The sequence below is a fragment of the Symphodus melops genome, assembly GCF_947650265.1.
Source record: "Symphodus melops genome assembly, chromosome: 1".
Taxonomy (NCBI): domain Eukaryota; kingdom Metazoa; phylum Chordata; class Actinopteri; order Labriformes; family Labridae; genus Symphodus; species Symphodus melops.
This window is the reverse complement of record NC_136691.1, coordinates 8,528,766-8,547,802: the sequence shown is the minus strand read 5'-3', so window position 1 is coordinate 8,547,802 and position 19,037 is coordinate 8,528,766. Positions and strand designations below refer to the sequence as shown.

The window sequence follows — 19,037 nt, the reverse complement described above, 5'->3', positions numbered from 1 at the left end:
TGGACTCGCTTCTGTTATATCAGAAAATTGAGTACTGTCTCTTTAAATGTGGCGGGCTGCCCTGTTGTTGCTGTGCTGGAAACCCCGTACTGACTCAGAAGGGACCCAAGATGGTTGAATACTCACAGGGGGGGGGAGTTAGCAATTATCTGAGCAAGGCTTCGTAAATGAATGGCAAATAGCAATATAATGTAAAGCGCTACCTTGGAGAAATTATCCGAGTACAGTTTGTAGGTTTGCATATATTTTTTTATAGATATGTACGAATACCAGTGAGGAGAGAGAGGTCTCTCCGCGGCCCCGAGCCAGAACATGGCGGAACACTTTGGGGAAGAAATAGCAGCTAACGTTAGCTAACTGGCGTATTATACAGGCACAATAAGACAAACTCGGTCAAGAGTAAACACGGCGTGTGAGGTCCAACAAATGTGACATTATGTTATCGCTGTACAGGTCGGGTCGGTTTGCTTTGCGAGGTTAACTAAAACCGAGAATGAATGTGGAGCGTTAGGGAGTTAGCATACTAGCTCGTTAGTTAAAACTCGGGTTGCTAGCTAACGTTGAGCCGCGAGCGTACAGACTGTACTACCAAGCAGGCAGTGTTTTTTTGTGAACCACAGGACACATCTTTAAAGCTTGCTTACGAAAACACGTCTTTGTGTTGGGACTTTGCGGCGTCGATCACCCCCTCGGTTAGAAGGTAAACACGTAACATCAGCAGTACCCTTCGCTTGCTATCATGAGTTTGTGTATCCTTCTTCCTCACTAAGTTTTGAGAGCAATCGGTCAAATCCAACAGATATTGTAGTTGTCATTGCAGGTCTCATAGAGGATCTTTCTGGATTCTTGTCCAGGTGTACCAGACAGGCTCCGTAAAAAGAGCAGCCAACCAGTTTGACCCTTCTGCTTCTACTTAAACTAGTGTTGCATTATAGAAGTGAACAGGTATAGAAAAAACAAACCTGAAAGTGGATTTAAGAGAAGTCACTGGGTGAAGGAGACACCCAATAAACGCTGAAACGGTTGGGAGGAGGAGGGGGGAAACAGGTCGCAAACTACCTACCAGGATGACGGACACTCGCCGACGAGTCAAAGTCTATACCCTCAATGAGGACAGGCAGTGGGATGACCGTGGGACCGGGCACGTCTCCTGGGGCTATGTGGAGCGTTTGAAAGGCACGTCCCTCCTGGTGCGAGCAGAGAGTGATGGTAAGGAGAGACTGGCATCTTCAGATCTGGAGCAAACTTTGGGAGTGTTAACATGATCACTGTTATTAGCTGCCCAATAACATCCCTGTTTTATCTATAACATAGCACTCACTCAAGCTGGAACCAGACATGTTACATGTGTGTTGAGAATAACCTGTTAAAAGTATTTTTTTCAAAAGTGAATAATGAGCCACCCTTGTTTTTTTTTTTATTCTTACAGGTTCCCTACTGCTGGAGTCAAAAATCAATCCAAGCACAGCCTACCAGAAACAGCAGGTCAGTTTGTATCATTTCGCAATCCACTTTAAAAGATTTTCCTTTTTTATTTATTTATTTTATTTTACAGGGACAATGCACATTGCCAAAGTTAGCCAAAATGCTTATTTTCATCTGCTGTCCCTGGACAGGTCTTACAAAAGGCGCCGTGAAAAATCCAAACAAATTCAGACGATGCTAAAAAGTTACAAATAGAAATAATATGGCAGTAATTAAGCAGATAGATCACAAGTGAAAACAAGCAGCAGCATTTTTTTCTTTTTTTTATTGCTGTGTGATGATTAAATTGCCTTTTGTTTTTCTTTTGTATAGGATACATTGATAGTGTGGTCCGAAGCTGAAAATTATGATCTGGCTCTCAGCTTCCAGGAGAAGGCTGGCTGTGATGAAATCTGGGAGAAAATATGCCAGGTAACTGTACATATCTTTGTGTGGGCGTGTGTTTGTCTGCTCCATCTGTGTGTGCGTTTGTTTGGGTGGTACTTGTGATAGCTTATTTAACTGTTCACATTGTATGTGTGTCTGAATGTAAAGGTGCAGGGAAAGGACCCATCAGTGGACATCACCCAGGATGTGGTCGATGAGTCTGAGGAGGAGGGCTTTAATGACATGTCGTCCCCTGGTCTGGAATTACCGCCATGTGAACTGAACCGCTTGGAGGATTTGGCTGAAATGGTGGCCTCATCACTCCCATCACCACTGCGGCGCGAGAAGCTGGCCCTCGCCGTGGAGAACGAGGGCTACATTCGCAAGCTCCTGGAACTGTTTCACGTGTGTGAGGATTTGGAGAACAGCGAGGGACTGCACCACCTGTACGAAATAATTAAAGGCATCTTCCTGCTCAATCGCACTGCACTCTTTGAGGTTATGTTCTCTGAAGAGTGCATTATGGACGTCATTGGTTGTCTGGAGTTTGACCCAGCACTCCCACAGCCGAGGCGGCACCGGGAGTTTCTAACCAAGACGGCCCGCTTCAAAGAGGTGATCCCCATCTCGGATCCTGAACTGCGTCAGAAAATACACCAGACGTATCGTGTGCAGTATATTCAGGATATGGTGCTGCCCACACCCTCTGTTTTTGAGGAAAACATGCTGTCCACCCTGCACTCCTTCATCTTCTTTAACAAGGTGGAGATTGTGGGCATGCTCCAGGTGAGACAAGACACAAGTTGTTTTTGCAAGATTTGTTCACCACGTTTCTCTTTAAAATTTGGCTTTTTGTTCAAACAAATAGTAGAAGAAAAAAAAGGATTAAATGTTGATAGCAAGAACGTCTTCAAAATAAAACCAGATGTGAATAATCCTTGAATAGTGTCAAAGCAGTAATCAGTTGAAATTACGGTAATTGTAGTATTGTACAAAGGTTTCAGTTTTGGCTGATTGTGCTCTTCCCAGTCTGAGTTTTATCTGCTCGTCTTTTATGGTCATGTGATCTTTGTGTTTTTGTACTGTGTCAACTCAGCACTGTTTATGTATGGCTGTCTCCATAGAGATAGAGAAGTGTTGTGTAAATCAGTTACGCTGCGCGAGAGATAAACTGAAACTAGGACTCTGTTGACTCCATGGATCACTGTGCCATGTGAAATTCTGAAGTCCAACCCCGATATGAAACTTGTCCTCCTCCTCATTTCCCATGTGGCAGTTTTTTTTCTTCTTTTTTTAGTTTTTTTTTAGTGAGAGTGAAGAGATCAAATGTTTTGATCATTCAAAGCAGTCACCTGCTTTATCAGACGGTTTACCAAATCATACTGGTTTGTCAATGCAAAGAGTACGTGAAAAGTGCATAACCAGTCCGAATAATCACCGACATTTTGACTTAAGACATGAGTTTCCTTCAAATTAACTGCACTACATTTAAAGGCCTAAAACTATGTGTTGTGTATCAATGATTTTAAACTAAGACGATGTTGATCTGACAAATATTGAATTGTGTAAGTAAATCAGTCACTTTTTGAATGCCAGTTATTTGTATCTTCCTTTAGGCGTCAGGTTAAGTGTAGAGGTAAAGGTTTATTTTTCTGTATCCAGATCTGTTAACCCTTAATGTGAAACTCATTCACTCTTATTCTGCACTTCCCCTGTGACGTCAGGATGACGAGAAGTTCCTGACAGACCTCTTTGCACAGCTAACTGATGAGGCCACAGACGACGATAAAAGACACGAGCTGGTATGCCTTAGATCAGTGAAGATCTCTAATCCATTCATTGATTTATTTTCTCCTTGTTTCATGTCTGACAGCTTTTTTTTTTCTTTTTTTTTTTTTCTTTTTCGTTCAGGTGAACTTCCTAAAAGAGTTCTGCGCATTCTCCCAAACGTTACAACCTCAAAACAGAGACGCCTTCTTCAAGACGTTGTCGAACATGGGCATTCTACCTGCACTAGAGGTCATACTGGTGAGTGGATTAACCTAAGCATTAAGCATCAATAGGAATGGCCATTGGGGAATTTTGCTCAGGATTTGATGGGTTGAAAAAACTCCCATCAAGTACAGCTGCTGCCTCCTCCTCCTCCTCCTCCACTCAAAGTGCATCCAAGCTTGATTGCAAATCCCCTCAGTTAAAAATAGTAATCCAATGTTGAAATGGGCTGGATCAAAGCTTGCTAGCTAACTTATAGAGGTGACATGAGATGGTTTCTAATATGCACTCCCGAAAAATTCAAGCCGCTGTAATCTTCCAAAGTTGTTTTTCACACGATCACCTCCCAGCAGGAGATTATCCCTGTTGGACATATTTACTGATCTTCAAACAGACAGTTAAGAAGTTGTGTGTTTATGAACCGGGCTAAAATCAACCCTTAATTAACCCTATATGTACGACAAGCCCATCAGAAGAAAATATTAATTGTTTCTGTGTTGGTTTGTTACTTATACACTGAGCGACCAAGATACCAGTATAAAATGCTGACACACATCACTGCACATGACCTGATGCCATTAAAAATACATCACCATTCATTGTGGATCCAAAGCTGATTGTGCATTTACAGAAAACTCTGCGATACTGTTAAAGAGTGACCAGCTGCGTCGGGCAGAGAGCTCGCATGTTAGGGGTCTGAGCTTCAGCACTTTCTCTGCAGGCTGAGAGCGGAACTACCGTACTGTAACGCCACAAAGTGAAAACAAACAGAAAGAGCGACACAACTGTACAGAAAAGCTGCATGTTGTAGACTGTGCTGAACTCGTCACGAAGTAAGACAGCCAGACTTAGACTCTGAGAGACCTTCAAAAACAGGTTGTGTCCTATATACCAGTCCAGCTTAGATTCTGGATTTTACGGTAATTGTTTTAATAACGATCACTGCAAGACAATGGATTTCACAGCACACAGACACAAAGTGTGTTTCTTATTTGCTGTGTCATGTGTGTGCATACCGGTTCAGGGTCTGCAGAAGTAATCGATTTGATCCACTAAATCTGCTGCATTTCATCTCCTCTTATTAACGGAGATGTATATTTGGCACATTGTCCCTGACAAACGAAACAATGAACCAAACTTAATAAACTTGCAGTTTTGGATCGTTTAAGGCATGCATCCTCGCATCAGCTCGCTCGGACTTGCTGCATAAAAAATACAAGAGGTCTGTCAGGAGAAACACCGGGTGAGCTCTGAGTAAAAAGTGTGGCTGTTTTGTGTTCACACATGCAGCTTCTCCAACAAATATCAGGAGTCTTCTGCAAGTGTGAAAGCCCTTTATGTGTGTACCTTTATATATATATATATATATATATATATATATATATATATATATATATATATATATATATATATATATATATATATATGTGTATGCATTTAGAGAGCGAGAAGGTGACTGAGACTGATGTCTCTTATTCTGATGCAGTCTGTCTGTACTCAACAATACAAACGTTGGCTGTGTGACGTTGTAAATATCATTGTGAGTTTATGTGCGATTCTCTCGCATCACGAGCGCCACCGAAACTTGAGTTAATAAAATATTTTGTGCGTGAATCCCACCATCCAGTGCACAATATGTCGCGGTTTAGTTGTGAAAATACTGAAATCTGAATGCAACAAAAGGGACTTTTGTAAACTGTCTTTTGGCTGTGTGGCAGCTGCAAGGAGAAGCTTCTCGTTTTAGCAGAATCCTCACATCATACCTGGTTGTAATATCTGCTTATCAACACGCTGTGATTTTTAGATCTGTATTGAGGGCTTACGAAGTCACACTTTTGATCCGTTGCTGCAGGTACATGTGCATGTAAAACTGAACAACACACAACAAGAAGAAAAGGTTGGCTGTGTGTTTGTGTGGAACTCATCCTGAACGTCGGGATCTTCTTAAGCCACTTCTCTTTACAGGATTACTTTTTGTCCTTATTGGTGAGACGATGATTAACAGAAATCAAACCTAAGTGTCCTGTGTGCAGCTTGTGTCACAATCAGGTTTGTCCCAGCTGGACTCCTCATCATCAACAATAAAGTATCTATCTAATCTATCTTTCTCTAAACACACCGTAACCCCTCTATTGTAGACACTCGTTTCCTGTGTTTGTTGAGAGGTTACTTTGCTTTTACCCTCAACCAGTGACTCCAGGTGAATTGATCTGATACAAGAGGACAGACAAGACAGACAAATAGATTTTGTTCTAAGAAAAGATTTGCAGCCTCTTTCCTTTAAACCCACACAGCTCAAGACTTCATCATGGGTGTAAAATTCATGATTTAAGGTTTGACAATCAATCAGTACACACGCAGACTAAAAATAAAATAAACATCTGTAGAAGTGTTCCGGTCCTTTTTAAAAAAAAAAATTCTCCCGACTGACTTTCTTGATCCCTGAAGGTTAATTCACCGTCCACTGACAAACTGTTGATCTCTTTCATGAAACAGGGAATGGATGATGTTCAGGTGCGTGGGGCAGCCACAGATATCTTCTCTTATCTGGTGGAGTACAACCCCTCCATGGTACGAGAGTTCGTCATGCAAGAGTCTCAGCAGAATGATGATGTAAGTAAATACAGCAGCAGTATTTCCATATGTGATACCGACGAGTGTTTTCTTGTTAATCTCGATTTATTGGCCTTGCAGGACATCCTCCTGATCAACCTGATCATAGAGCACATGATCTGTGACACAGACCCAGAGCTGGGTGGAGCGGTGCAGCTGATGGGTCTGCTGCGGACTCTGGTGGACCCTGAGAACATGCTGGCTACTGCAAATGTATGTTTGTGAGTTGCTCCATACCGTACACTACACCGGAGTGTTTGTTAGTCAGAAGCACTTTGATGCTGATCTAAAACTTCTGTAGCCAAGCGTAAGGCCACACTCGTAGGACAGTAGTAAAGGGATGTTGTGAATTGTTATGCACGTGTCAAATTTGCTTTCAAAAAACACGAGAAAAACGGATCGAAATCTGACAGTGGCCGACACAAGAGAGTTCAGACACAAGTCAAATCAGACAAATAAATAAAAGCTGGATTATCCGGCTTTATCAATCGAGCAGTTTGTGGCATGTCTGGGCCTGACTTCTGAGCCTCCATCATAGATCTGTAGAGTAAGTAGGCTTGGAACTCATATTCCAATATTTTGTCAAATTTTCTTTTGTAGAAAACAGAAAAGACCGAGTTCCTGAGCTTCTTCTACAAGCACTGTATGCACGTCCTGTCTGCTCCACTGCTGGCCAACACCACGGAGGAGAAGCCCAGCAAAGGTGTGTGTGTGTGTGTGTGTGTGTGTGTGTGTGTGTGTGTGTGTGTGTGTGTGTGTGTGTGTGTGTGTGTGTGTGTGTGTGTGTGTGTGTGTGTGTGTGTGTGTGTGTGTGTGTGTGTGTGTGTGTGTGTGTGTGTGTGTGTGTGTGTGTGTGTGTGTGTGTGTGTGTGTGCGTGCGTTCGTTCATCACTGTTCTTAATTCTGACATATTTATGGTTCCAGTCATTTTCTCTGTGGAGTTGAATGAATTTTTAACTGACGAACAAATGATCTTTGAGCACGGTGAAGTCCAAGGCAAACCTCCCAGTGGGACAATGAAGTTCATGTTTCCTCTTATTGAATACCGGCGAGTTAAGAGTGTGTACTTGTCTAAAGAGTAAACAAACACAAACATTAGGATCCTTTGTGACTTTTTTTGCTCTCATCAGACATGCTCTCTGATGTGTCTCGAACCCCCTCTGCCAGTCAAGAGATCACAATCCTTCTCCTTCAAACTCGAGTGTTTATCTCAGAGCCTGCTCACACTTTGACCGTTTGCTTCCTTCTATTAGATGATTTTCAAACATCCCAGTTGCTGGCCCTGATTTTGGAGCTGCTGACGTTCTGTGTGGAGCATCACACCTACCACATCAAGAACTACATCATCAACAAGGACATCCTGAGGAGGGTGCTGGTGCTCACGGCCTCGCAGCACGCCTTCCTGGCACTATGTGAGTCTCGCGCCTTCTTGAACCCCCCCGCACGGGTCGGTTTTTTAAAATCCTGTCACTTACTTGAGCCTTTTTGATTCGGTCTTCGTTCCGTCTGTCCTCAGGCGCCCTGCGCTTCATGCGGAGGATCATTGGTCTGAAGGATGAATTCTACAATCGTTACATCATGAGAAATTTCCTCTTTGAGCCTGTAATCAAGGCCTTCCTCAACAACGGCTCACGCTACAATCTCATGAACTCAGCCATCATCGAGATGTTTGAGTATGTCCGTGTGGTGAGTGTTGCTTCGTTTCGCCTCCCTTGGTTAGGAAATTGAAAGAGATGCTGTTGGATTCGTCTTTCTCGGTCTGTTTCTCGTCTCCTCAGAGTGGAGTAGCTCATCAAACATTGTACAATATAAAAACTATTTAAAACCACTTTCCATGCCATAAGATGCACGGTTTAATGCAGTACATGCATTGATTAACTTACTCGTTTGTTCAGCTGAGTTGTCTGTCGGTTTTTTTCTTCACTTTTTAAGCAAGTTGATGAGACAAATTGATTACCATCCAGCCAGCTGTTAGAGCGTACAACAACATATACCGAATGTTTACACCTGGAGTACATAAAGTGCATTACAGATTAATTTTAACAGTTTTGGTTTGTTCTCCCTCTCTATCTCTCCTTTACTCTTTTTCCTCCACACTGCCTCCTCCTTCGTCTCTTTTCCAAACTCTTAACGGCACACCACGGCCTCTTCACACATTCGCATCATTCTCCTCCTCACTGGGGCTCTACCCTCCTCTCCCTCCCCCTGCCATTGCTCCCAGGAGGATGTGAAGTCTCTCACAGCTCATATAGTAGAGAATTACTGGAAGGCCCTGGAGGACGTGGACTACGTCCAAACATTCAAGGGCCTCAAGCTGCGGTATGAGCAGCAGCGAGAAAGGCAAGACAACCCCAAACTGGATAGGTAAGAAAACCAACACTGCACAGTGACTGCGACTCTAAGGCTGCCAGTGAGCATGTCTTGAGCTACTCAATCCCTGTTGGCGTGTTTGTCTTAAAGTCAACATGGCATCAGTGAGCGGTTAAAGTGAACCAGATATGGTGTCATGTGCAGTATGAGTCTAAAACACAGTTATGAGCAGTTCACCTTTTTATTTTCTGTTTTCGTGTACTTTAGTAGTTTATGTTTTCTTGTGCTTCTGGTTCACAATAGCAATACCAACAGTTTCATTCTATATTGTAGAGCAGACTGTGTCGGTCTGCATTTGGCACATGACGTGAAGCTGGTTGACCAATGTAATGAGTTGTACACAGCAATCTGGTGTGCATTTTCCGTTTTTGGATCACTAAAAGTGGCGCGTTATCTCATCCAGCATGCGCTCCATCCTGAGGAATCACCGCTTCCGTCGCGACGCTCGGACACTGGAGGACGAAGAGGAGATGTGGTTCAACACGGACGAGGACGACATGGAGGACGGTGAGGCGGTGGTTCCTCCATCTGACAAGATGAAAGCAGAGGAAGACCTCATGGAACCTATCAGCAAGTTCATGGAAAGAAAGAAGTGTATGTTTGGAGAGGCCGAGTTTTCCCCACATAGAAAACATGTAAAGTGATATGAAAGGACAGGATGTGTTAGATTGTACTGCAGGTTAAGGGCTTTTGTGATTGAGGACTTAGAATCATGATTGAACATGAAATGCCATTGCATCATGATTATTCAAGCACATGACGTCTTATTGCATCACAACAGCATTGCACATTAAATGTTATTATTACTGCTAAATCACATTTTACATTACGTATATCCACCCTGCCTGGAGCTGAAGCTGCCGTGTTCAGTTCAGTGACTGCTCGGTGACTGCAGTTCAGCCCTAACTGAGTGTCTCACTAACAATGTTTAAAATAAGCTACAATTTATCTTACTGTTTGTAGTCCCTGCTCTGCCAACAACTCCTCCAAAGTGTTGTCTGTAGTGCACGGCCTTTTCCAAAAACACATTCACTGGATGAGTCTAAAACAGTTACAATAAAAATGTTACATTTAGATGACATCATCAGCCAATGAAGTGTAAAAGGAAGACTTTGAATTTTGACCACCTCTCTCTCTCCCCCCCTCAGTGAAAGACACGGATGACAAAGAGGTACTTGGGAAGTCGAGCTTATCAGGCAGGCAGAACCCCAGCTTCAAGCTCGCCTTCTCTGGCTCCACTAAAAGCAGCCTGTCCAGCCCCCCGTCGTCTGCCTCTTTGAACCCAGGCTCGCCAGGATCCCCAGGTTCTCCAGGCTCAGGGGCGCGGAGCTCACCCTCCACTGCAACTGTAACCACAAAGGTACCTGTCAGCATGTTGGTGTTCAAAGTGTCCGCTCTGCAGTCAGACACTCAGTGTTTTTCAGACAGAGTTTCAGAAGGTCGTTTGTTTTTCCTTTGTCTGCTCTGTATCAAACTCTACTTCACTGGAAGGGAAGGGAAAGGAATCTTCACACTTAAACTTTTCAACTTAGAATTTTCACACAACTCCTACTATCCATGTTTTGTTTGTTGTACTTGTTGGCTTAAAGTAAACAGCAAGGGAAGATTTGTACGATTGTAACGACTTACCTCGATGAGTTTGTAGTATCTCATCTCAGACATGAGGATAATATTGTTGATGCGTGTGTCCTGTCTTTTTCAGGGAGGTTTAGTTGGACTAGTGGACTACCCCGATGATGATGACGAGGACGAGGAGGAAGATGAGGAGGATGGAGAGACTAAAGAGGACCCTCTGCCACCTTCCAAGAAGTCCAAACTGAGCTCCTAAAGAAGCGTCACTGTCTCAGCTTGTGCTTTGTTCAGACAGTTTCAGCTCATAGACTCAGCACAGGAATGATGTACGAACTTGTAAACAAATTGAATGAATGAATGAAAGCCACCGCTCCTCCTCAGCTGGTGGCCAAAAGAGGAGCAGACTATGAACGGATACGAAGCCTCCTCGGACTAGCCCACTTTATACAAGTGCCAATCAGGAAACCAGGGCCGACAAATCGTCTGAAGGGTGAGACGGACACGTGAAAGTCGGGGGAGAAAAGATCACACTCGAAACATCGTCAGCAGACTGGGTATGAGACAGGATGGTAACTTAGCAACTGGAGAAAAAAAACACCACAAACATAAACACAATGCAGACTGAATTCCAAGTGAGCTCGCGAGCTCGGACCATAACCCATTGCCCCTTGCCCCCCCACTCAGGGAAGGACATCACAGCAGGCCCAAACGGGTCGGCCAATTCAGACCCAGAACCACCACTCGCACCCCCCCTCCCCCTCCAACACCCTCCCCCTCCAACACCCTCCTCGGAGTTCACCTTCCTCCTCGTTTCTTTTCTCCTTTTTTTTTTTTTTTTTTTTTTTTTTTTTTCTCCTCTGCTCTCCCTCCCTCTCTTTGTTGATTGTTTTTCGTCCCTCAATTCTTTTTAATTTAGTATATAGGACCAGACGGGAGGCAGCATGTGGCAAAGAGCTGTCCTTGTTGTCGTTTGATGATGTCATCAGTGTCGTCGTTTCCTCATCGGAGGGTCTTTCTCTGAAGAGAATAAAAAAAGCCAGCAGTTTCTTCATTACTTTCTTTTTGTTCTCTATTTGTCTCTCAATCTTTCTCCTGTTTTTTGTAAATGACAACAAAAGAGACCTGCCTTTAAATGTTCAGGACGTTTTCAGTCACACTTGAACAGGTTTTTAACGACCTCAGTAGGAGAGCTAGTTTTACCCTTTTGCCCTTTGAAACTGCAGATTTTTTGGAGAATTTGTAATCCCGTCTTGATTAAAGATTGAGTGGAATTCTAGATGTGATGAATTTTGTCATATCTTCTCGTTTTTTTTTTCCTTTTACATGAGTGTACACTTAGTTGTTCAGAATATTTGGGACCATTAAAATGATCTTTGCTGTAAGATGTCCTACTACCCTTTTTCATAATCACTCGTGTTTCTTTGCTGCATCGTGCTGTTATTTATCTATGTGGGTTTTATTTTTACAAGAAGAGTGACCTTTTATACTTCAAACAAAGACAGAGCAGATTAAACATGACTCAGCCAACTCCCATCATTCCCATTTACTCCTCCAGGGCTCCTGTGAAGCTGTAAAACTAGACTCCTTTCACGACGTTTGTTTGGAATTTTTATTTAAATATCAATAAATGACTTTTGTTAAACCGAGTAGACAAATATGAAGGTAATGGGAAAATAGTTTGTGCTTACAATCACATGAACAAATGTTTATTTCACTGCCAACAAGTTAGACAAAGAATCGAACGCATGCAATTCTATTGAAAAACTTTTTTTTTTTTTTTTACTTTGTCAGCTGCTGATGCCTTTATCATCCACCAGGTGGCGCCCTTTGTTTAAAAATACTGCAGTGCTTTGACTGGCTGGGTCAGGTCATCTGTACTGTGAAATATTGACTGTATGAGAATGATGTCATTCTATATCCTGTGAGTGTTAGCCCTATTGATCGAGAGGATTTGGTTACGCAGCTTGTGAATAGGAATACTTTCAATACTATTTACTGTTTAAGACGAAGGGGAAGTTTATGATCGGTGGGCAGATTCGCAAAAAAAAAAAAAGTCGCTTTGTTTAACGTCAAGATCCCTTTTTTCATTCATCTATAACTAAAACATTTTTCAAGTTGACACTTTACAACCTGGAAGAAAAAAAGCCAGATTATTATGAATAAATCTGCTTATTGTTTTTATAGCTTTGACATGTATAATTAATTTTAACCACATATTTAACTGACAAACCTCGAGTCGCATATCGTCACTATGATTCAGTCATACAATGGGTAACGTTGACGTATAAGTATCAAAACTACAAGCTGCATCTCTCCTGAGGACCATCAAGTGTTATTTCTTTGTAAGTCTTTTTTTTTATGAGTGAAAAGAGTTCAGTACAACTGTCAACACCTCCCAGTTTATGTTGTTACCCCAGTGGGAGTTTGAGCCTGACTCCAAAACAAACAGCATCAAGGCCTCCAAGTAGTCACTTTATTTGTCCTTTGTGGCCATCAAACATTGCTTATTAATTAAAACCTGACCGAACAGGATCACTCAGTGCTCAGCGTGCAGCGAGAGCTGTCACACGACGCCTATTATAGCGCTCATTGACATGAAAGCCATCTTCAGACAACGGCAGCTTTTTAAGGAGAGCTCCTCCCTGCCAGCCTCTGTTCCTCAGCAGGAGTGTGTGTGTGTGTGTGTGTGTGTGTGTTTTCCTTCTTTGCCACTGGAGAGGCCAGCCTGCTGCCGGTGCCAGCCACCGCTCCACCAGAATGTTGGCTCCACTTCCAGTGTCAGGGCGCTCACCCGGCTCTGCCCGCCTGTGTGTCTGCCAGACTGTAGTGTCCTCGTCGGAGACACTGCTGTCCAGCTTCCTGCCGGGCCAATGAAAAGCCTCTTTGACAGCTCTCTTGATTGGCTCCTCTTCCTTGGTATCCAGGCTGCCAGTTATCACCTTTCACTTGATTTATCACATCAGAAGACCCTCTTTTAAAGTATAGGAATTGATAATGAGCCGTCTTTTATATTGTACTGTTCAGGCAACTTTGTAAACATATTTCAATGGGACAAGCATTACCACATGTTACATGTTTAGTGTGACAATATAATGTCTAACTCTGAGTCAGCTCTCCAGATGTTTCATAGTCTTCTATCCACAACCAGTGGCTTAAGGAAGAAGTCCCAAATTCACAAGATCTTTTCTAATGGTTTAAAGAACACGACACCTGACATAACAAATACAATCCTGTATTATTTCACCCCTTTTCTACATTAGCAAAAGATGATTTTCCAAATAAAACGTTTGCCAATTCAGATAAATGCAACCACTCTTTTGACCAAGATTGCAGATTTTAATGACAGCCAAATGTTAGAGCTGCTCTGATTCTTTGAATGAAACACTCCTTAGCAAAGTAATGAAATCAGTGAAGATCAAACATGTTTCTGTGTTGTTGTTGAGAAGAGAAATTTGCTGATGACACAATGTTCTCATGACTACTGAGATATCACTGAGAAAGAGATTCATTCCTGTTTCACTTTTATATCTAACACTGTGTGCTGCATGTCTTAAGTTTGCATCAACTTTATTAAATCACTGTTTAACAGATATAAATGGTGACATTATGCATCACTACTGGATCCTCATCTCTTTAACATTCCTACTTGTCAGACACAACTTTTTCTTTATCTGTTATTTTATTGTAGTGAAACTAAGATCAAAATGATGTCCTGCACATCTTAAATGTTTAAGATGTATTTATGATGAAATCTTTGATAAATTAAAGTAAATTATGTCTAGCTATTTCGTTTTAGACCTGCTTTTTGTTGCTTCAAAATCAACAAAGCCTCTATTATTGAGCCTTTAATGCAATAAACTTCATAGGAATGTTAGTTGTGTCTTCATAAGTAGCTTTGTTTAAAATAATTATAGCACTCCTTTTCTAGCAACATTTGATTTGTGTTTACAAGGTAACCGATAGGGGGCGATAGAGAGCAAAGTAAACTTCAGGATAAGTAAGGTAATGGCGCGGCTGAGATAGCCAGTATTTACAGTCTATGAGCCACAAAGTATTGCATTACTTTCTGAGAAGTGACTTTAATGGATCAAAGTAGATGTGGCGTGACAAAGCAATGGACTAGCATATTAATCCAATGTAAACCTGTTAACCAAACCAGGATATGAAATAGGAAATGAGACACACATGCCGAGGTTGTCTAAACATTGGGCAGCAAGTCCACCATCATGTCTCCCCGCAGAGCCGGGCGTCATGGCGGACAATGAGCCGTGTTTCCCTGACACAAAGTACTCTCTGTCCGTCCGAGACTCCCTGGCTTTTAATGGAGGTGAATGACTGTGTTCAGCACAGCACGTCCGCCGCTGTGAGTGATTAATCACCGTCTAAAAAAAAACCCTGCTGGAGCAGGCCGTCCCTGAGGTAAGGGACCGGGCTGCAGGCCCACAGGGAGCCCTGACCGACATGAAGGCCCCGGGTCAGCAGCAGAAGCAGCATCCGTCGGTAGCAAATGAAAGAGAAGAGAGAAAAGTCATCATCCGTCACATGTGGTTTACATTAAGGCGGAGGTGAGATACAGTGAAAAACATGACTCCATCTCTTCCTGAATTCCCCTTTTAGGTGGGTGACTGACTTGATCTCTCGCTGATACACAGACCCGTCGCCAGACCTTAGTCTTGGTGGTGGGGGGCACAATTATGATCACTCAGCCAGTACGCATATTTTAATAATCCTTTACTGTCTTCACGCAGCACACAAACATCATGTTAAACATAACCAACAACAATATGACCTGATACACTAAAAAAAGATTTTGTAGTCATGTACATTTAACTTAATATATCTGATAAAAGGTTTCCAATATAAATGCTTCCTTGATTTTGTGTCAGTTATTTCAGTAACTTTCAAACAAAAATGTTTAAGATAGTATCTGATTATTTTGGTTGCATTAAATATAATCTTTATGTAATTCGAAATTAAGTGGACGAGCCTAACCAATCGCACATGGTGGACGCCCAGCAGCAACAAGTCCTGTTATGACAAGTCAGCCAGGCCGAGAACCTTTGACCCCGGACAGAAACTCCTGGTGTTTCTACCTGGTGATAGAAGTGTGCTGGATGAAGAAGTGGATGAGCAATACTTAACTCCCTAGTGACCTGGTAGACCATGATCTCTAACAGCAAACTGCTTCAGGTAAGTTTTCCACGAGAATGGTGGGAGAATAAATGTTGTTGAACATGAAATTGTTGTGAGAGGAGGTGCAAAGATGAGAGGTGTAAAAATGAAGTTACAGATCCCTGAGCGGCTGCTGGCCTCACTGAGGAGGGAGGTTGACCTAATGCTGTCCCTGGGGTTCGAGGTTTTCAAAGAGCGAGTGTTGTAACCCAGTTCTACCCATAACAAAGGATGGAGGCATAAGGTTCTGCACTGATTTCAGGTACCCTAATTGATTTCATTATCTTGATTTAAAGTTATATTAAATGGACATCTTTTATATGCCTATTTCTTATAATTTTGTTTTTAAACTTGGTTTTCTATTTTTAGAAAAAATAAAACCCCATCTTTTCTTTAAACTTACTCCTGTGTCTCGAATGAATGGCGAACAAATGCTCATTCTCTAACACACAGCGGACACAGACTATTGAAACAAATTGTGTTATTGTATTTTCAGACTGTTTTTCCTCTCCCCAAATCTGTCACTACCAAAACCTAGTATTAAACTATTAGAAACAAATATGTTAATGATTACTTTCCCTTTGTTAACATTATTTTCACAATTTGTTATTGAAGGTTTTCACAAAATCAATACATGAATTTTTTTTAACAAATTTCAATATATATGATTCTTCAAAATCTTCCTTACCCTCCCCCGCCCCCCAGGGGCGTTATTCTGGGTCAGGTGAGGTCGCGCAATTTTTTTTTTGTGTACACATAAAAAAAAATATATTATTTTTTTACGTGTACACACACAAAAAAAATAATTTTTTTTTCTTTTTTAATCAACATGTCTGCATTACTTTGTGGAACAGGAGAACATACATATACACTTAATTTAAATTTTAACTCTGTTTCATCCCTCCCTGCTCGCTGGGAGTGGGAGGCAGACGTTATTCCCGCAAAATGTATTTATGTATACATAAATAGTTGTTGCTTGTATTCCCCTTTATGTTTCCGTGTACGCATAAAAATGTTCTTTATTTATTTATTTATTTATTTTTTCATTCAATCAATTACAATTTCCCTCCTACATGTCTGTTTTAATAACTGTTTTAATAACTGTCACAATAGCAGCACAGGATAATGTGACAGGAGACGGAGAATACACATCATTTACATTTTTACCATGTTTCACCGTGACCTCTCGCATCATCCCTCCCTGCTCTCCAACGGTGGGAGTAGGAGGCAGACAGGACTCACGTGTGTGTACATACAAATGTTTTTTTGAACTCAGTACTGTTGAGAGTAATGTTCCTAACTTTATATGACCTAGAAATGGAAATATCTTACAAATCTTTATTTGATGAGGTAAAATCTTTTCAGCATCCAACCCACCTAATGTGTACACATACAAATGTTTTTTTGTTTTTGTTTTTAATTCAAACAATTACAATGTCTGCATTACAAACTGTGTCGCAATAGTGACACAGGAGAATGTATACATATACACTGAATTCAAATTTCAACTGTTTCGCCGCAACCTCTTGCATCCCTCCCTGCTCTCTGACGGTGGGAGAAGGAGGCAGATGGGACTCAAGTGAGGTCGTGCGAAAAATGTATATATGTCTACGGTACATATAAATATTTGTTTTCTTTTTTAAATCAAACACAAAACCTTGACACTTCTGTTTTAATAACTGTCTTAATCATGGCATAGGAGAATGTATACAAATGTACTTGATTTAAATTTTTACTATATTTTGCCAGATTGCTGTTGGAGTTTTACAAACGCTCAACAAGTGTCATCCTTGTCCTCTCAAAGTGTAGTTAGACCACTTTGGCTGTTGTATCTGAACTAACATGTCTTGTTGATTTGGTTCAAAGGTTTTCCAAGAAGACATGTTATTGTCCAGAAGAAGTCATGCTACTGAAGAAACCCTCTGACTCTGAATGGGACTTCATACATGTCAGTATGAAGCTGCATTTTAAAGCAGTCAACAGAGGGATATGCATTGCACGCTGTACTCTCGCCAGTCCTCCTGTCAGTACATCTGGATGCAGCGTTAGAGAAGCTTCTCATCCTTCCATCCGGACTTAGACTTGTTTAAGGTTCTTTTTAAAAGCAAGCTGAATCAGCTGGGCCTTGCCTCCGAGCAGCATACTGCGCCGATGCTCTGAGACGAAGCTTTGGAGCACGGAAAATGAGTTTTCACACATGACTGTAGAAGCTCCTAAAGTTAGGGCAAAGTTGTGTGCTGTGAGAAAAGTGGGCATAGCCTGGATTTATACGGATATCCATGGTTAAATTAAGTCAGTAAGCCGGCGAAAACTCATCCAGCTTTCAAAAATCCACGGTAACGACGAGTGGCTACAGTGACGTAGGCTACATCATGTACGTAGTTTAACTTTCTTTTTAGTCAGTCCATGATAGGCTGTTGCAGTGTAAATTCCCATCAATCAAACACATTCACACCATTGTTTCTTTATATTTTTAATGGTTTACTGATAAAGAATGCAACATCAATGCAACATAATGATAGACAGAATTGGATGTACTATTGCCTAAATGAGTTTTTTTATGATCCATTTAATCATTTAGTGAGCCCTTAGATTGACCCTTCTAACCCCCCCGAGGACCAACTTTTGGTAAACATTGGCTCGACTCATAACAAGCATTCGCTTCAGCTCAACACTGACGTTCAGAGCAGACTTAACTGTTCCTATATGTGCACCATAAACCAGCAGTAAGTCCATGCTTCCTTTGTGTCCTGGTTTCAGGCCGCAGTGCCTTCATAACTCTTGTCTAAGTACCCAGCTTTCCCATGGAAGCGTCGGGAAGTTGGAGTATTTGTTACTGATCTGCCATTGCTAAACCTTAAGTGGTTTGTATTGTGCCTCAACAGGGGCACAGGAAACATGGATGTGAATGTAAGAGCTCTTGGGCCGCGTGTTAAATGAAAAATGTCACAGTGATAAAGAGTGCACCTTCCGCGTCCAGGACTGTGTGTGTAAGTATGTGTGAGATGGGTCGGAAGTGTACTTTGGAGGCATGCCGTAAATCCACACCATGAGCTGTGGATAGCTGCTCACTCGCTGACTTAAACACACACACACACACACACATAAACACATGCTTGGATCTATTCCTAGAAGCGACACACTTTCCAGGAGCTCACATTTAATAGATCCCCTTTAATGTGCACTCACATATTGGGAACTAGCAGACAAAATCCCCATCCGTTTCAATTTCTGGGCCTATTAAAAGCATGTTAAACTCACACTGAATAAAATAAAACTTCAGGAGCCCCTCTGGGGCGAGTATATCAGCCTGAGCTAGAGGTGCTATTGAGAAATGATTCTGTGCAGCAGATTGCTGGGAAAACCGGATGATCGTCTGCAAAAAAAAAATAAAAAATCAGAGCGGCAGACTTCCACCCAGAGCAACAACGTAAATGACTGAAAACCATGATGCCTGGGCTATTGAA

General features: G+C 41.9%; 1 protein-coding gene across 3 annotated transcripts; it reads left to right on the top strand.

The window, feature by feature from the left end:
- The first annotated feature begins 69 nt into the window (after positions 1–69).
- On the top strand, positions 70–11,780 carry smek1 (SMEK homolog 1, suppressor of mek1 (Dictyostelium)). Of its 3 annotated transcripts, XM_079362399.1 has the most exons (15): positions 72–1,209; positions 1,430–1,485; positions 1,798–1,896; positions 2,020–2,637; positions 3,576–3,653; positions 3,763–3,879; positions 6,340–6,456; positions 6,538–6,669; positions 7,057–7,159; positions 7,710–7,868; positions 7,973–8,142; positions 8,678–8,820; positions 9,230–9,420; positions 9,975–10,186; positions 10,529–11,780. In XM_079362399.1, the coding sequence occupies exons 1-15, from the start codon at positions 1,068–1,070 to the stop codon at positions 10,652–10,654; spliced, it is 2,463 nt and encodes an 820-aa protein (XP_079218525.1). In that variant the 5' UTR covers positions 72–1,067; the 3' UTR covers positions 10,655–11,780. The 3 variants fall into 3 exon arrangements, with proteins under 3 accessions (XP_079218523.1, XP_079218524.1, XP_079218525.1); XM_079362397.1 differs by having other exon boundaries at positions 70–1,209; positions 6,340–6,669; XM_079362398.1 differs by having other exon boundaries at positions 71–1,209; positions 6,340–6,669; positions 8,681–8,820.
- The last annotated feature ends 7,257 nt before the right edge of the window (positions 11,781–19,037 follow it).